The sequence below is a fragment of the Protomyctophum bolini genome, assembly GCF_963924005.1.
Source record: "Protomyctophum bolini genome assembly, chromosome: 19".
Classification (NCBI taxonomy): Eukaryota; Metazoa; Chordata; class Actinopteri; order Myctophiformes; family Myctophidae; genus Protomyctophum; species Protomyctophum bolini.
Genome location: NC_137880.1, coordinates 25387101 through 25403753, shown reverse-complemented (window position 1 = coordinate 25403753; position 16653 = coordinate 25387101). Strand labels below are relative to the sequence as shown.

Sequence of the window (16653 nt, the reverse complement as noted above, 5' to 3'; positions counted from 1 at the left end):
TAATAGATACAAATAAAAACAAGAGCCGAATGCGAACGAAAATAAGGTAGATATGCAGTCTTGAAAAATACATCCTGAATTAGAATATATCTATATATCTGAATCTGAATGTATACTACGACAGCAAACGCTCACATCATGCGCCATCCAGTTTATTTTGCGGACAATGCTACCAGTTGAGTCACAGTATTTCATGGGTCACGAACTTCGCTGAAGCATGTTGCCAACCAGAGCATTTTCCTTGAACGGATCCGTCGGCGGCGTCGAGATATTCAACTCTCTCTACATTGTCGTCTTCAGCATTCGTCAATTTAGTGTCATGTATTTCACGCTATTATAAGAATCGATTATTATGCGTTTATTAAATGCGTTTACTGCATTCAAAATACGTTTTATTTAATAATATATCCATGGCCTATGGACAAAATAATTGTAACAATTTTAGTGCGAATACAAATTGAACGATTCTAATAAACTCAAAGTCCCATGATGCACTGAGATATTCGTTGTTGTTGTTTTTATTTCCAGGTCAAGTATGCGGAAAGCTGAGCCGGGAAACGTGAACGAAAAATTGTAAAGTCTCGATATATCTGGCAGTGGCACCTTGCCACTGAAAAGGTACTTTATTTTGCTGTTCAACTATATAGGCTACATCATGTGCATTATGTGTTAACAAATTAGACAAGTATGAAGCTTGGATTACTTGCCTGACAGACATTTAATTTGTTATTGTATTTATTCTCAACTATAGCTCTGGAGACCTAAAACGGAATTTAAACCGTAATAACTAAACTTCAAATGGCTGTTAGTTGTTACTTAAGTTGTTAAAAGCCCCATTTGGCTTTCCAGTGTTACAGTTCTATTTATTATTACAAACGTTTGCTATTTTCACCAGTACATCCTAAAAGTAACTTTATTTTCTACAGCAATATGTATTTATAGTTTGCGATAGATTTTTGTATATTATGACTGAGTTGAATTTAAATGGCAGTAATGGGATGAGGGGCACACACTGTACTATAATTACTATGTCGTTATCCTGTGGATACCGTGATAGGTCATTCAAGCATAAGCAGCAGTAAGTCCCTCCTTACAACACAGGGTGAGGGGATTAACGCTATTCTTAGTGTGTGTACTGTAGGTAGCAGTGGGTAACAGTCCTAGAGGAGCAAGCAAGAGCCATTTCAAATCGTATGGAGTCTCCTCTAATATTCTCATTTTGAGTGACACCTCTTTCATTTCCTCCTCTCCCTCTCTCTGAAGAAGCCTGCTTTTTCTTGTGAGCAATCGGCATGGACCTCGGCAAGGCAAAGCTGCTGAGGACAGGCGTCAACACCCTGCACCAGGCCATCCACCCAGTGCACGGGATTGCGTGGACGGACGGAAAGCAGGTCTGCCTGACGTCTTTCGGCTGCACCAAGGGTGAGGCGACGTTCGGTGACACCAACGTCATCGGGCAGTTCGAGCACGTGTTCGGACTCTCCTGGGGCCCGCCGGGCTGCTCGGGGTCCCCCGCCTTGCTCGCTGTTCAGCACAAGAAGCATGTCACCGTGTGGCAGCTGCAGCTCAGCGCCCTGGAGCAGAACAAGCTGCTCTGCACGCAGACCTGCGAGATGAGCGAGCCGTTCCCCCTGCTCTCCCAGGGCTGCGTGTGGCACCCTCGCCTGGACATCCTGGCCGTGCTGTCCAAGAAGGACACCTCCGTGCTGTTCGCGGTCAGGGTTGACAACAGGAGGGTCAAGGCGGACATCAGAGGCAGCGGCCTCATCCACTGCGCCTGCTGGACAAAGGACGGCGCCCGTCTGGTGGTGGCCGTCGGCAGCGCACTGCAATCCTACATATGGAACGACGCGCAGAAGAGTCTAGTGGCTTGCTCATTCTGCCCCATCTTTGACGTGGGAGGCTACATCTGTGCCATACAGCCCACAGGGGAGGCTCAGGTGGCAGTGGCCACGGAGCTGCCTCTGGATAAAATCTGCGGGCTAAACGCTGGCATGGCCTTCGAGTTCCCTGCGGAGGGCGAGCACCTGCGCGCCCGGGGGTCACACTCGATCGCGTCAGACGACGACGGCTCCGTGGACTCCCGGAGGAGGTCGTTTGAGTCTGACAGATCCTCCGGCATGTCCCCCGGCCCTGGACCCATAGATCTCACACACCTCCTGGAGAGGCACCGTCACTCCGAGCCCAGCCCCCTCATAAGCCTTCGACGCCGCGACACCATGACGGGTTCCGGCCAAGACTCGTCACACCTGATCCTGGTCACCTACGAGCGGAAGGTCACCACCACCCGGAAGGTCAACATTCCTGGCATTCTGGTCCCAGATATCATCGCCTTTGACCCACGGGGCTCCACGATGGCCGTGGCATCCAACACCTGTAACATGGTGCTGGTGTACTGCGTCACGGCCTCGTCAATGCCCAATGTTCAGCAGATCTCTCTGCAGAAGAACGAGAGGCCCAAAGGAGTATGCTTCCTGAACAACAAGACCCTGCTGGTGATTGTAGGGAGGCAGAAGTCCACGGACCCCACCTTCCTGCAATCCTCCAACACGGACAAATACATGCTGCGCATCATGGTTAAAGAGCTCTTTGACGAAGAGACCCCGCTGAAAAATGCCTCCCACAGCCTCGAAACCTCCCCTGACGCAGGGATTAGGAGGCACTCGGATCATCGCCTGCCTAAAGATGACAGGGAGATTTTGGGGATAAAGGACTTGTTGTTGCCTGGCGGAGGGGTAGTCCGCTCACCAGACAGCAGGCGTAGATTAGTGGAACAGTTGAGCGATCCTCCCAGCCCTGTCGCCGGCTCCGTGGACTTCTCCAAACATACGTCGGAGCAAAGGTCCATCGACAGCCTCAACATGGACCACGGCGGACGCATGGCCTCCTTTGCGGCGGCCAGCCGGGACTCCAGCCGCGCCAGCTCGCCACGATTTGAGCCGTCGAGCAGACTCCGTGCCGAGGGCACGCTGCCCCCGAGCGACAAAACCAGCGCTGTGAATGAACGCTCTTTGGAGCAGCTGATTCAGACCATGGAAAGGCTGTTTAGCCGCTGTGCAGAAGTACAGCACTGCCTGACTGAAATGAGAGAATACACCCAGAATGGGAGGAAGCCACAGAGCGCATACCCAAACGCATGTGAACCCCCATATGTTAACGTCACATGTCAGGTATGTTGTTTATTTAAATGTACTGTATGCTTTAAATATATAATATTACCATGCTTATTTGGTTATTGGTGTTATTGGTTATTTGCTAGTAATTTCCCACCAGTAGTACATACATACATTAACACATTAAAACCGGGAAAGCATCTGTGTCCTTTTAGATTTTAGCGTTGGCTATTCAAGAATAACAGATCTACAATCTCACAGCTTAAGCTTGTACATCTGCTTTTTTTTAAGTCTTGAAAGTGTGTGAGAACTACTGAGTGAGAAGGCGTTTGTAGAGGGTCTTAATGGGATAAAGAACGATCTAATTGGCCCATGGCAGGGAGGTTTGCATGAGAAATGATGAGGCATTTGTTGGTACCGTGAACATTCTTGTACATGTGATGCATTTTGACACCCCTGCTGTTGTGTTCACCTCTGTGCAGAGGCAGCTGTCGGAGAACGTGTTCATTGATGAGAGAAGGCCGGTGTTGCTGTGTGAGGGGAAGCTGTGTCTCCGTGTCGTGCAGGACCTCTTCGACCTCACCATGGTGGAGATGATGTATGGTACGTCTGCGTCAAGCCCCACGCACTGGTTTTGATTTCAGACTTGGTTAGTTATAACACAGTTTGCTGGCCACTGCTACAGAGCTGATCATGAGGTTATATCTTCCCTTCTTCTCTGGAATCCTGCCTCAAAGCAGACCAGTCACCAGAGGTAGAAATCTGCCGCTTACTGATGTCATCGGTAGAGACACATGCATCAGTAAGCAGGAACTGGGGATGGCAATGAAGGACCGGGAAGTCTGGCGGGAAGTCTGGTGAAATCTATGATCTCGAAAGTCGAAAAATGATGATGATGATAACAGCCTAGCCCTAGGCCACAAAGTTTGGGCGATCACATTCACAGGGACCTATATACTGTATATATATATATATATATATATATATATATATATATATATATATATATATATATATATATATATATATATATATATATATATATATATATATTTATCCTCTAATTAGTTACATTTTGAATAGATGGGCCACAGTCAGATACTCTGGCTATTTGGGGGTCCTTATATTGGAAAGGTTTGTGAAGCCCTGGCCTAAGATAATAACGCACTAGTGTTCATTCCCTGCTGATGCCAAGTAGTTACCTTACCTGTCATTTTTCTGCACTGTATTTCCATCAATGTGGTGTCTTGAGTCTCCCATTAATGGCCCCTACACATTGTAGGACTTTTAAAGTTGTCGGCGAGGCATCAGATTGTTATGTATTTCACACTACAGGACTCGGGAGTCTTTTTTTAATCGGCTGTCATTATATCTTTGTAATTTTCACTCACACTAAACGATTGATCACCGACTAGGGATCACATACTGCAAGTCGATGCGATCCAGACCCGATACTGTAAATACATGCTACATTTGTTTTTTATTTCAATTAATTTTGACGTCTCACGTATGGGTGCAGGATCCCGTGATACATGCGCATGTCCGACAGGACGTAGCCTGCGTCTCTCTCTCTCTCCACACACACACACACAGGAACATACAGGGCGAAATAAAGTGAGACAGGAGTCAGGACGCTAAAATCTTGATTTTCATTAAATCATTGCTCCTCGTGCACACACACCTTTTTACCCAGGGTAGTAGCTGAGCACAAGTTCTCGTTTTCAGCAACGCCCTGCACATAGAAACACACACACATTAAAACCTGGGAGCTGACCAGTACAACCTCAGTCTTTTACTGTTGGACACTAAGCAGTTGGGGGTTCAGTGCCTTGCTCAAGGGCACTTCAGTGGTATTGGGTGAGTGATGACCAATCACTTCCGGACCCAGACTTTCCCTGCCCGTCTGGGGATCGAACAGGCAACCCTTTGGATTTGGCGAGCGCTTTAGCGGCGCTGGATCTTCTCGCAGCTCCTTTCACACACAGCGAGCAATACCTCGGCGATCAAAGCCCGATCTTGCGTCAGATCAGGGGTTTTGTCGGCGAGCGCCAAAAATGCTTCCTGACAGCATAATCAGAGTAAATATCGTGCAGTATGTACTTGATGAGGCTTGATGAGGCTTGATGTCTTCTAAAACTGTTTTCTGAAAAACGTATGTACAAGGACCCCCAAGACGATATGTATTTGGCCACTGACCCCATCGCAAAAATATTGTATTCCTCCAGGGACACCCAGAAGCAAAGATTTTAGTTAAAAAAAATATATATATATATATATATATATATATATATATATATATATATATATATATATATATATTATTCAAAGATTTGCACAAAATAATGTTCATGCTTTTCATGAAGTTAATAGCGTGGCACGAAGTGATGTGCTATGAGCTTGTAAATGTGCTGTTTTTGAATAGCCAACCAATGTGATATATACAGCAATGTGATATATACAGGTATATATCGCAGATGCTTTCCCGGTTTTAATGGGTTGATTTTTGACGATAGTCTCATCTTCACGAAGAAGCAATTTATAGTAATCTTAGTTCTGTCCTGACAGAGGGAGAGTACAAAGGGTTAGTAACTTCCAGGAAACGGTATTTTCAGTAGACGCTTGGCACGGAGGGCTTCGCTCTAGGTCACTTGGGTCACATAAGCCATAACAACCAGCCTACATTGAAGTCCCAACTGAATGGCTTCCTCAATTTCTCGCAACTATCATTTTAAAATACGATTATTTTCCTTCACGGGAGTAAGAAAATATCTTATTTCATTATGGGGGGTCTCGTTATGACGTCGTGGTAGTGTTGAGCAATGTTTCTCTGTCAACATGCAGTCTATAAATGGAAGGTGATTAAAAGACTAGAGGTGATTACACGTCCTAATTCAGAAGCAGCTTACTACTACTCTAATTAAACGGCCTGTGTATTTGCTGCTTCTTCATGACCGGCTCCCATGCTGATGAACACAGCATCAATGATGTCGGTGACACAATTGAGGGGATTTGTTATCTTCCGTCGCCTTCCTCCCAAACCTCATTACATGCCTATGAGACAAGTAGGGCTGAGCAATAATGGAGAAGAAGAATAAAATCACACAGGCTATAGTTGCATAAGAGAGAGGGGGTCCAAAATGTACTTCTAAACGAGGTATTGCATGTATAGTATTAGTGCTTTTGGTAATATTTGGTCCATAAGTGATAATTGATTGATGTATTCTATTCATCGACATAGCATAAAAATAACAATAATACACGTCATCAACAAATCCAAAACACGTACAAAAGATTTTAAAAAAATGGCAGCAGTGAATGACCTTTCTGTGGGGAATTATCTCCCCTTGTGATCTCCTGATAGACACCATCTTTTAATGGATGGTGTCACTCAGGGCATTCCACATTTTGGTGGCAGAGTACCGGTAGTACCAGATCGTTGTCGCTCCCTCTAGTATTGAACTGTGGCCGTGGGTGTGTCCCTCACTTTGGAGAAGTAGTTAGTCAGGTATGAGGGTAATGAGGGCACTGCCTGTTTGACTATCTTAGATCCCAAACCCCTGTTTATTTGCTTAACCCTGTCTTCTACCCTGAATTTTCATTTCACTCTCACTTTATTAAAGATGGAGTGCTGTGATCCCACACATAAAAACACACCCACCGGTTCATTAAGTAGGCCTATTTTCACCATAGCACCACCCATATGAACTTAAGCCTCACCCACAGCTGTTTATGATGTCTCTAAAATCAAAATTGGGGTATTTTGATTGGGCCTTTTGGCTTGAATATTATAACCACACTAGTGGGTCTATTAGAGTAATGTTAACTCAATATAGACACATACAAAACAGACAAAGTACAAAGATCATGGCACTCCATCTTTAAAAGACCATAAGAGTGTTTTTGCATATTTAGAGCTTTGAATAGAAGTCATCCTTTACAATAAAGGTTATTTTTGCCAACCGCTTTCCAAAAGTGGTTCATCGGTCTAATCGATTTAGTTGATTATACAAAATCAATTGATAGTTGCAGCCCTAGATGAGTGCAACGTTATGATTAATTAGAGGAATATTTATGTCAACAGTGTTGACAACAAACAGTCGATAACAGCTCATTCGTGCCCTGGCTAAATAAAGCTGAGTACACAATCCGATATAACAGCTTGTATTCTATGCTTTCTCTTCCTCCAGGTCCGTTGTGGGTCGTGTTGGTCGCCGATGCGGACGGCTTTGTGCCCTTGACGTTCAAGACCAAAGAGGAGCTCATGGTACGGAACAGCAAGAGGAAACCATCCCTGCGTGCCCCTGTGAGTCCGGAGAGCTCCTGCCCGCCCAGCCCAACCCGCTCTACCGCCAGCCCCAACGTGAACACTCTGCCCAGCACAAGTCCAGAGCATTCCAGCACCATGGACTCATAATACGGAGACTCGTTCTACCCACTTGCCTAAACGCACAGAGATTCAACTCATATGAACAACCAGAGCAGAGCTGCTGTGAGCGATAGCTTCTCGCTTTCTAGGAATGTACATTGTTTTCTTTCTCCTCCTTTTTATTTATTTTTTTACAGGAAACTGTTTGCACGTTTGAAAGTTGTTGGGGTTTCTTCCGTTGTTTTTTTAAGCTACCGTTTAGGCCTCTAATGCTATCACAGTATCACTCTATCACTAAACTAAACCACAGGCGTTTTTATTACTCTGTCACAAGCAGTTCCTTCTTCCCAGTTTCGGGTCACAACACCAGGCTGTGTGGTAACACAAGCCACCACTAGAGGGCAGAAACATAAAACAAAAACAATCCTTCCTGCCATTGTGTTTTGTCAATTCTGACTGTTGTTGAGTGCAGTAATGCAGTGGTTCTCAAACGTTTGAAATTCAAGGGCCCACGGCTTGGTATGGATTATGCCACAATTGTACAAATGGACCCTTATTTGGGTCCATTATTTGGGTCACTGAGTTACCCACCCATTAAGGGGCCATTTGGTTGCTCGCTATCAATCATTTAGGAACCCCCTACCTAAAGGACCGCAGGGGGTCCCCGGACCCCACCTTGAGAATGACTGCTGTACTCAATCTTATAAGGAAAGGTACCGTGTAGAGTTGTGATGGGGGTCACCGCGGGTACATGAGACTCAGTGGTGGCGCTTTGACAATTAAACTGGACTGCAATCTTGAGTGTATTCTGGTGTTTGCCTTGCTATTTCTTTGCCTTTCAATGTTTACTGTCTTGTGTTATCTGTTTTCAGGACAAATAACTCAAGTCATCCATTCTACAGTACTAACCCAACGTCAATAGCATTTATTTAGTTCATCAAGCTGTTGTAATCAGATACCGTTAATAAATACCAGCTATATAGAACCTAGCACAGCAAATAGTAATATACATTCATTATTATAAATTAAGTATTTGCATCTCTCTCTATTTATATATAGCTGTACATTACATGATCATGTGAAAAACACTTAAACTCAAAATAGTTTACAATAAAACAAACTTGTTTGGTTATTTGCTCAGTGTAATATACACTAATGAATGGAGAACATCCCAGTTGGATTCTGGAATACGTGGCCATTGGATTTGCAGAATCCCTCGCCGTCAAACTTCAAATCACGCATTACTTAAATCCTCCATTGTTCTGGAAGTGAGGCCTTGTTTCCTGTGGGAATCAGCAAAAAAATACAAATTAGAATTACTCTATAGCAGTAATGATAACACTTTTTGTAGCACTTATTTAAAATGGTTTCGCAATACAATTATTAATCCATTTAAACCGTGAGCATCTGTCTGGTTTTACATTTTAGCATTGGCTATTCAAAAATAGCAGATATGCTCAATAGATATACATCATGTCACGAAGAAGCTTGTACATCTGCTAGCCTATTTTTCAAAAGTCTTAAGTGTGAGAACTGAGAAATTTAGAGGATATTTGTAGAATCTGCCTCATGCCGCTCTTAATGGGTTGAATTCTGGACGATATGATGGCTCGCTCACCGTAGCTCCTCCAGGCAGACTTTGTTCCTGAGTCGGACGTCTTCGCTGATGGGATAGAGGACCAGGATCATCAGCCCTGTGATGATGAAGACCACCGGCGCTCCGCCAATGAGCAGCTTCAGTGTGTAGGCCACGGGGGCAGGCTGTCTGCAGGCGCCTGTGTCATAGCCAGCAAATCTATAAACACACACACACACACACACACACACATCCCTTTTACACTCAGGTTACAGGACATCGACCTGAAGTCAGACATTAACGTTTGTGTGTTGCAGATGAGGATATAGTATGACACCATTGAGTAGAGCAAATGAGTATCGCTAACGAGGACAATGCTATACGACTAACAATGGTGTTAAGAAGACATTGTAGCATATTATTATTATTACGTAGCGCATGTAATACTTATTTTCTTAGCACTATAATTGATCAAACACTTTGTCTCTCAGAAATGACTAATCTCGCTTGAAACTGAGACAAATAAATTAGGCGAGGTACATCATAGCACTTTACTGTATTCTGACCTTTAGAAGGATAAGATCAACTCTTAACCACCTTAACCCCGGTGTACCTATTTTTGGCATGTATTTATACTTTTTATAGATGACAATTTGCACACACACACACACACACACACACACACACACACAAACAAAAAGGAAAAACGTCAAAAGAAATAGAAAATCTACAAACTCACAACACGGTGTAGACTGGCTATTTCCGCCGCACATACACACCAATGTATGGTGAAGCAGAAAGTGGTTAAATGTCAAACTATGAAGTGAAAAAAGGCTTACTGCAAGCACAGGGTGGAGACTCCCAGGGAGATGCTGGAAGCAAACTTGGTGAAGAAGACGTAGAATGAGTAGAAGATGGCCTCGTGACCTCTAGAGTAGGGGTTAGCCAGCCTGAAGTCATCCACCACATCTGGTAGCATGGACCTGAACACACACACACACAGGAAAACAGAATGTTTTATATAAATATATATATATATATATATATATATATATATATATATATATATATATATATATATATATATATATATATATATATATATATATATATATACAATTATTTTTTTAATATTGTATTTCGTATTTCCTTGTTTTTCCTTTGCTCGTCTGATTGGTTTGTTTTTTGAGGTTTTATTTTGTGCCTCACCACTAATGACCAGCGTCACTTTTATGATATAGGGACGGTAAAGCTAAGACCTCAGTCTTGCACAACCCAGTTGAGGTGGCACCGTCTGAGGATGCGTGGTCTACTAATGGGCCCCTGAAAAAAGACGGTGGACTTACAATTACAGAACTAATGACACCATCAAATGATCAGCAGTGCCACCGGCCCACAGGGACACAGTGGGGATAAACGCTGGGTAAACAAAATGTCCCTCCCACACCAAACGAGTCCCCCCTCCTGGGAGACCCTGTAATTTGGGTCTGACCGAGGGAGGGGACTGTGGAGGAGGTCTATCATGGAGACGATAGAATAACAGAGAGACAAACAGACAGAGGATGACATTGCTCCCCACTCTGTGTTGTAATAGCTAAGTGTGTGTGTGTATGGATTACAGCCGTGTTTTCTAAATCCTTGGGTCAGGGTTGCCCTTTGACGGGTCACCAACCTGCAAAGATTACGGGGGAGGGACATGAGGCTTTGTTTGTTTGGATGTATGGTAGCCTAGCAAGTGTTCCAACAACCAATCACATAAATTCATTCAATGTTAAGAGCGCCCCTCACTTCAGGTGTGATTTTTTTATTTTAGCATCAGCTATTTCAGACGTATTTTTTATAAACCAACATCTTCTCTTCTGGGTGTTCCTGGCATAAAACATTTTCAGACGGGGCGGTCCGCGGCCAAATACATGGGGGTCCTTAAAAAAGTTTGAGAACTACTGATATAGAAGGTAGGTATACTAGAATCGTCACCATTTTGGCCGTGAAGTCCTCCCACAATTGAGAGGGGCCAGACTTAATCTGCCTGGGGCAATATGCATTGCAAAGTCAGATGAAAGCTGGCTACACAAGGCTAACATTCACATGCATAATGTAGTCACTATTTTCAACTCTTGGAATGTTAAGATGCTTACCATGGCAGCAGGAGCGATGCGGCCACACTGAGTCCGGAGGAGACGGCCACCACGTACGCCACCACCACATTGGGAATGAACACCAGCATCACCGTGAAGGGCATGATCCACTGGAGACACACAGTGGTGGAAAAAGTACTTAAGTAAAAGTATCAATACTGCACTGTAGAAATACTCTGTTCACAAGTAAAAGTCTGGAATTCAACATTTACTTAAAAGCACCAAAGTACTGGCTTCAAAATGTACTTAAAGTACCTAAAGTAAAAGTACCCGTTGTACAGAAGTTTTCAAATGTATAAACAAATCCTTTTCGTGGATCTACAAGTTTCGTAAGCAGTTTAACTGAAGAAAGAGTTCCCATTGAGGTAGGAAAAGTGAAACCTGGCTTTATCCGTGTTATAATATTGTATTTTCTGTGGATGGAATGGGTAATAGGCCTACACATTTTACATTTGCCTTGCCTTCTATCTTTGTCCACAAGATGGCACTGTAGCATCAACAGCACACTATCTAAAGGTACTAGGTATAAATAACTGCTTCAGCACCTCAGAAAACCTGAAGCACAGAAGAGATGAAAACACTACAAACCGTGATTCCGCAAAAGGCAGCTGTCTTCTTCCCGAAGCGCTCCAGGAACCACTGCCAGAGAGGGATGCTCACCACAGCAGAAACCTGCAGAAACGGGTACAACCGGATATGTGTGTTAGGTATGCATGTGAAGTGACTGGTTGTGCGAGCTTGTCAGTCAGCTCGATCAATATCTTCTGTGAAATTAATTAGTAATGAAGACAACGGCTCATAGTTAGTATTGTAAGTGGAGCAGCTCTTGCAAAAGGGTTGGCGGGGTTCGAGTAAAACTAAAGATTGTTCTTAGAACTAACCGTGGCAAAGCATTGTGAATACATCTAAGTCTAAGGGCTGGATCACCTGTACTTTTTAGTTTGTTTGTTTTTTTGTATAATATACAAAAAATTATTAATTATGTACTATAATAAATATATGGTCTGTTGTTACTAGTACACATGCACTGTAATTCCCACAGAATCCCATCTCCATAGGTGTTCCCAAGAAGAACAGGACAGTGTCCTTGTTAGTGTCTTTTCCTCCGCTTAGTAATATGCTTAAATTCAGCGGGTCCTCTCGTCTGATCTGAGGTCGTTGGTAGTCGGTACTCACCAGGATAGTCAGCACAATGTTCTGGAAGTGATCCCTCAGGTCCACAGCGTAAGTGCAGAACAGGACAAAGTTGCTCTGCACCAACTGGAAAGCACAGATGAAATGTTATTTAGCCACTCAGAACCTGAATGATCCGTCCTATCTATTCAGCAGCACCATCCCTGCTTGATATCTCCCACTCTCTGAGTGTCAAGCAAAGAGGAGACATCTCCCTGTGCTGAGTGCCAAGCAAAGAGGAGACAAGAAAAGATGCTGACAGCCTTTCCATGCAGGGGATTATCCCAACTCTGGGCTTGCAAGAAATGACAACTGACACCTCCTCTGAGAGGGGAAAGAGAGAGAGAGAGAGAGAGAGAGAGAGAGAGAGAGAGAGAGCAACTTTGTGGAAAGATTCAGACATCTAAGAGTCTGAAATGTGTTAAAGAATAAACTATACTGTATGTCAAAAATATAATGCAGGCAAGTGATGATGTTTTACCACAATACAAACAACAAGATGACATGCTGTGTTTATACGATTTGACAGACGCTTTTAACTTTAAAGGCCTCAGTGAGTGTTCAGCGACGCTGATCTAATCAACATTGAGCGCCCACCATTCAGACACATTTCAGATCCTGGCAATCACCCCCACAACGTCCAGCCACCCACCATCCCCCATTTACAGTTAATGCCTTATGTGTCATGTCTGAGAAGAGCTTTGTAAATACAGTACGTGTAAAAAAAAAAGCGTAGCATTTACCTGAATGGCCACCGTGATGAAGAGGAACGAGGCGGTGAGGGTGAGGTACGGGCCATGCTTCATCACCAGGATAAAACCCTTGTGGAAGGGGATCTGTTTGTCCGTTTTAAAAGTGTATGGGTCTGAAAGGACATACAGTTTGTCACTCACAAACTATGGAGACAGGAGAGAAAAGCCTGTCCATGATCAAAAGTATGCAATAACCCCCCCCCCCCCTCCCCAAATGATCTCAAGATCAAACTACTGTACAGTTTCATTAATTTAATTGTATTTTTCCTTCTTAATTTTTCAATGTGACCTACAGTACTCTATATTTAGTCCATTTGGTTAAACCTTAAGGAATCTATATATATGGTGAGTCACTTATCGTGCATGTATGACTGTTTCCGCCTGTGACACACCCCTGTTTAACCACAAATGCCTATAATCTATGCATATTGCATATACCACTAATCTTTTTTTTTTACACAATAATATTTTTCCCTATCATGACATGCCCAGAATAGGGGCATTAGGATCTGTGTGGTTAAGTGGATCACGCATCCAGTGACAATGACATCTGAAAACATCTGCCACTTGGACAGTGACTGTTAAGTGCTACCTTCTTCTCTTTCAATGTGACTATCAGTCCAACGTGTAACTGGTGGTGACGCCCATGAAGTCATTCCACTGTGCATATCAAATAACACGTGAGCAACAACGCCATAGATCCATCCTCGTTGATAAGCAGAGGGGTTTGCTGTCTGGCTGACTCTGGCAACACTAGAAGTGCCCCTGCATTGCGGTGGACGCTAGGTTTTGCCCCCACGGGGGGTTGCAAAGTACAGTGAAATACAGTATAGAGCGGGGAAAGAGGGAGGGCATCACACCAGCAGCCCCGTGGTTCACAGTGATTCTGTTCAAACATTCTATCCAAGTAAGTACAGATTATATAGTAGGAGGCCTACAGTAGGACGTGTGGAGAAACACACTACTCCTGACCCAGCCCGTGGCAGGAGCTCATATTGTGTTCGTATGGACACTCAGCGTAGTTACTTGTGCTATTTTGTTACATGACTGGATTGATGGATTGTTGTACACATATGTTTAGACAACATAATACACAGCATTGATCCACATAACCCCATGGGTCCAAGACAAAATATAGGCTATGGTACAGAAATGGTACAGAGAGAGATACTCTATTATGTACAGCATTGGCTGCAAGATTGCTGATGGGGCACTTTGGAACGGGGTGAAGGGTCAGTGCATTCACGGCATGCCTCGTAAAACACACAAGCATGTGCACATGCACACACATAGTATAGTATGTTCCCACAAACAAGCATGTACACAATCACTCACCATCTCTCTCCTTGACTCCCAGGACCATCACAACGGTGCAGACGAGGAACACTCCTCCGATAACTCCGGCCGCTATCATGTACACCTCTTTCTGCAGAGAGAAGTAGGGGAAATGAACATCATGTACACCTCTGCACGAAAATATAGCCAGTTGATGCATTGCATTGCTATGCGTTGTGAGCTTGTAGATCGTCTGTTTTCGCTTTATTTAACATACATTTTTGGAAAGTCGTTGAGAATTGATGATGATGATTTCGAATAGAATGATTAGAATTTAAAAAGATATTCCGCTTATAGAGTGCCCAGAATAGAGATTCTGGATTAAAAGTGGTTAATATTCAGTTCATTGTGCTCTCGATGGCCTCAGACAAAACATCTTGGTCATCAAAACAGACATTATACAGACTTATATTAAGTGACAATCTCAACTTTCTGTTGAAAACAAAACCCCACTGTACAAATAACTACATCAACAGGAAAGAAACCTCCGGCTGTTCTGTATCCTAAAATACACACTTAAAGGTTTAATGCCTAAAAAAACCCAACAGGAACTGTACTGCCTTAAACAACTCAAGGTTGTTTGCTATTTTTCCATGTGGCACAGCGGAGTGGTTTATTATTTATTCACATCAAACGCTGCTCGTTTCCGCGGACCGAGGGAGCGCCCCCAGACGGTGTGCCACCCTCACCCCTGACCACGGAGGAATGCAGCGGGCTGCTATAAGGAACGGCTTTGGAGCAGTGAGCGGGCCGCCCCGATAGGGTTCACACAGACTCCATTGGAAAAGGAACCATTTGAACACCCGAATAGCTGTGGCGGGGACCGAATCCAACATGGGACACTTTGGGCTCCGGGTCCGTTTCATCTTCTCAGAAAGTCCCAGAAGGGATTCACTGTGAGGCTCTGCGGGTTGTCTCTAGTCCTGTTTACTCACGGTCCTCCTGCAAACAGCAACATGGTCTCATCATGTTGTGTTATGCCTCCCAGTCTAAGTTAGACTGGAGGTGGAGTTGAAATAAACTACAACATTTTCCTACTTATTGAATTTGGGGACCGGGGGTGCCTTCAAGTGTTCTCGGGTGGGGTTATAAATAGGCTTAATGGCATACAGATTGTAGAGGGCCCCTCAGTGTGGGGCAGGGGTTTGAACGGTCTCATGTGAGGGAAGGGAACCCCTTTTGTGGTCAGAGTGAAAAGGGGAGCTGGCTCCGGATGCAGGGTTCAGATATCAAACAGTGGTTATATAGAACGCGAGGTCATTTTGAGGTGGTGACTGCTAGACAGTCAGTAAATATGAACTTAATTTAATACAACATGCCTTTTCACTCAACGTTGGTGTATTGCTTGCTGCCTTTTTCCGCCTCCGAACGAAGTACAGTGAAAGTAAACAGCGATGTTGAGTATTAATACGTTAATACGATTAGTTGCATGACAGTGTCAGTAAAAAAAGATGTGAAAAGATGTGAAAAAAGAAGTTGTTCTGTTATTTTTCTGTTAAAACTACAATCCATTGTCTCTCTCTGGATGAGAGGTAATTGCAAACACTTCAACCTCTGCCGATATGTGATAGTTATAATATTAACATCCTGTACTAGAGGTAAAATAATATTTTATTCATTCAAAAAAGAAAAATTGGTGAGCGACAATCCATCCATGTTATACTTAGCTGGCATCTGACCTCAGGTCAGGTCAGGGCCGGTAAAGCTGATACTTACAGCATGCGACAGGAAGTCCTGCGAGTGCGCCAGACTCTTGACGATCTCCGCTCCACTGCTGTTGCCGAGGTGACCAGCGGTTGCGTTGTGCGTCACCGGGAAGCAGTGCTTCCCGGTGTGAGCCCCGGCAACGATCTGGCCCTGGATGGCAGCGCCCACCAGCGTTCCCAGAACCTCTAGGGTCATGCCTACCATCATGCAAACACACACGCATCAAAACCATAGATCGAAAAACGGAACAAACAAAACACGCATCACAAAAACAAACAAACTCAAAGACCTGAAGTGACACGATCTATTATGATAATGACTATTCGGTTCCATCAAACAATGCGATGCATACTAATTGACTTACGGTAGGCGGTGGCTGAATCCCTCTCCTTCTGGTCTGTGCTCAGGAACATGGTAAGGGCAGAGTAAGGCACGTGGAAACACTGCAAAAGAGCCCAGACACAACATGTATGGTTAGAACATGACAGGAAAT

General features: G+C 44.0%; 2 protein-coding genes across 4 annotated transcripts in view; one reads left to right on the top strand and one right to left on the bottom strand.

Moving 5' to 3' along the window:
- Window positions 1-551: 551 nt before the first annotated feature.
- Window positions 552-7546, top strand: wdcp (WD repeat and coiled coil containing). Its single transcript, XM_080790362.1, has 4 exons — window positions 552-618; window positions 1264-3170; window positions 3596-3716; window positions 7301-7546. Exons 2-4 carry the CDS (start codon window positions 1293-1295, stop codon window positions 7525-7527), a joined length of 2226 nt encoding a protein of 741 aa, XP_080646488.1. The 5' UTR covers window positions 552-618; window positions 1264-1292; the 3' UTR covers window positions 7528-7546.
- Window positions 7547-8638: 1092 nt separating this feature from the next.
- mfsd2b (MFSD2 lysolipid transporter B, sphingolipid) overlaps window positions 8639-16653 on the bottom strand; it is a 29877-nt gene continuing 21862 nt past the window's right edge. For all 3 annotated transcript variants that reach the window (XM_080790365.1, XM_080790363.1, XM_080790364.1), the window contains exons 6-15: window positions 16525-16603; window positions 16170-16357; window positions 14454-14544; window positions 13110-13231; window positions 12370-12453; window positions 11782-11865; window positions 11194-11303; window positions 9895-10038; window positions 9098-9274; window positions 8639-8762 (exon numbers count right to left, since the gene is read on the bottom strand). In XM_080790365.1, coding sequence (XP_080646491.1) covers window positions 8714-8762; window positions 9098-9274; window positions 9895-10038; window positions 11194-11303; window positions 11782-11865; window positions 12370-12453; window positions 13110-13231; window positions 14454-14544; window positions 16170-16357; window positions 16525-16603 — 1128 coding nt within the window. In that variant the 3' untranslated portion in view covers window positions 8639-8713. The remainder of the gene's footprint in view (window positions 8763-9097; window positions 9275-9894; window positions 10039-11193; window positions 11304-11781; window positions 11866-12369; window positions 12454-13109; window positions 13232-14453; window positions 14545-16169; window positions 16358-16524; window positions 16604-16653) is intronic.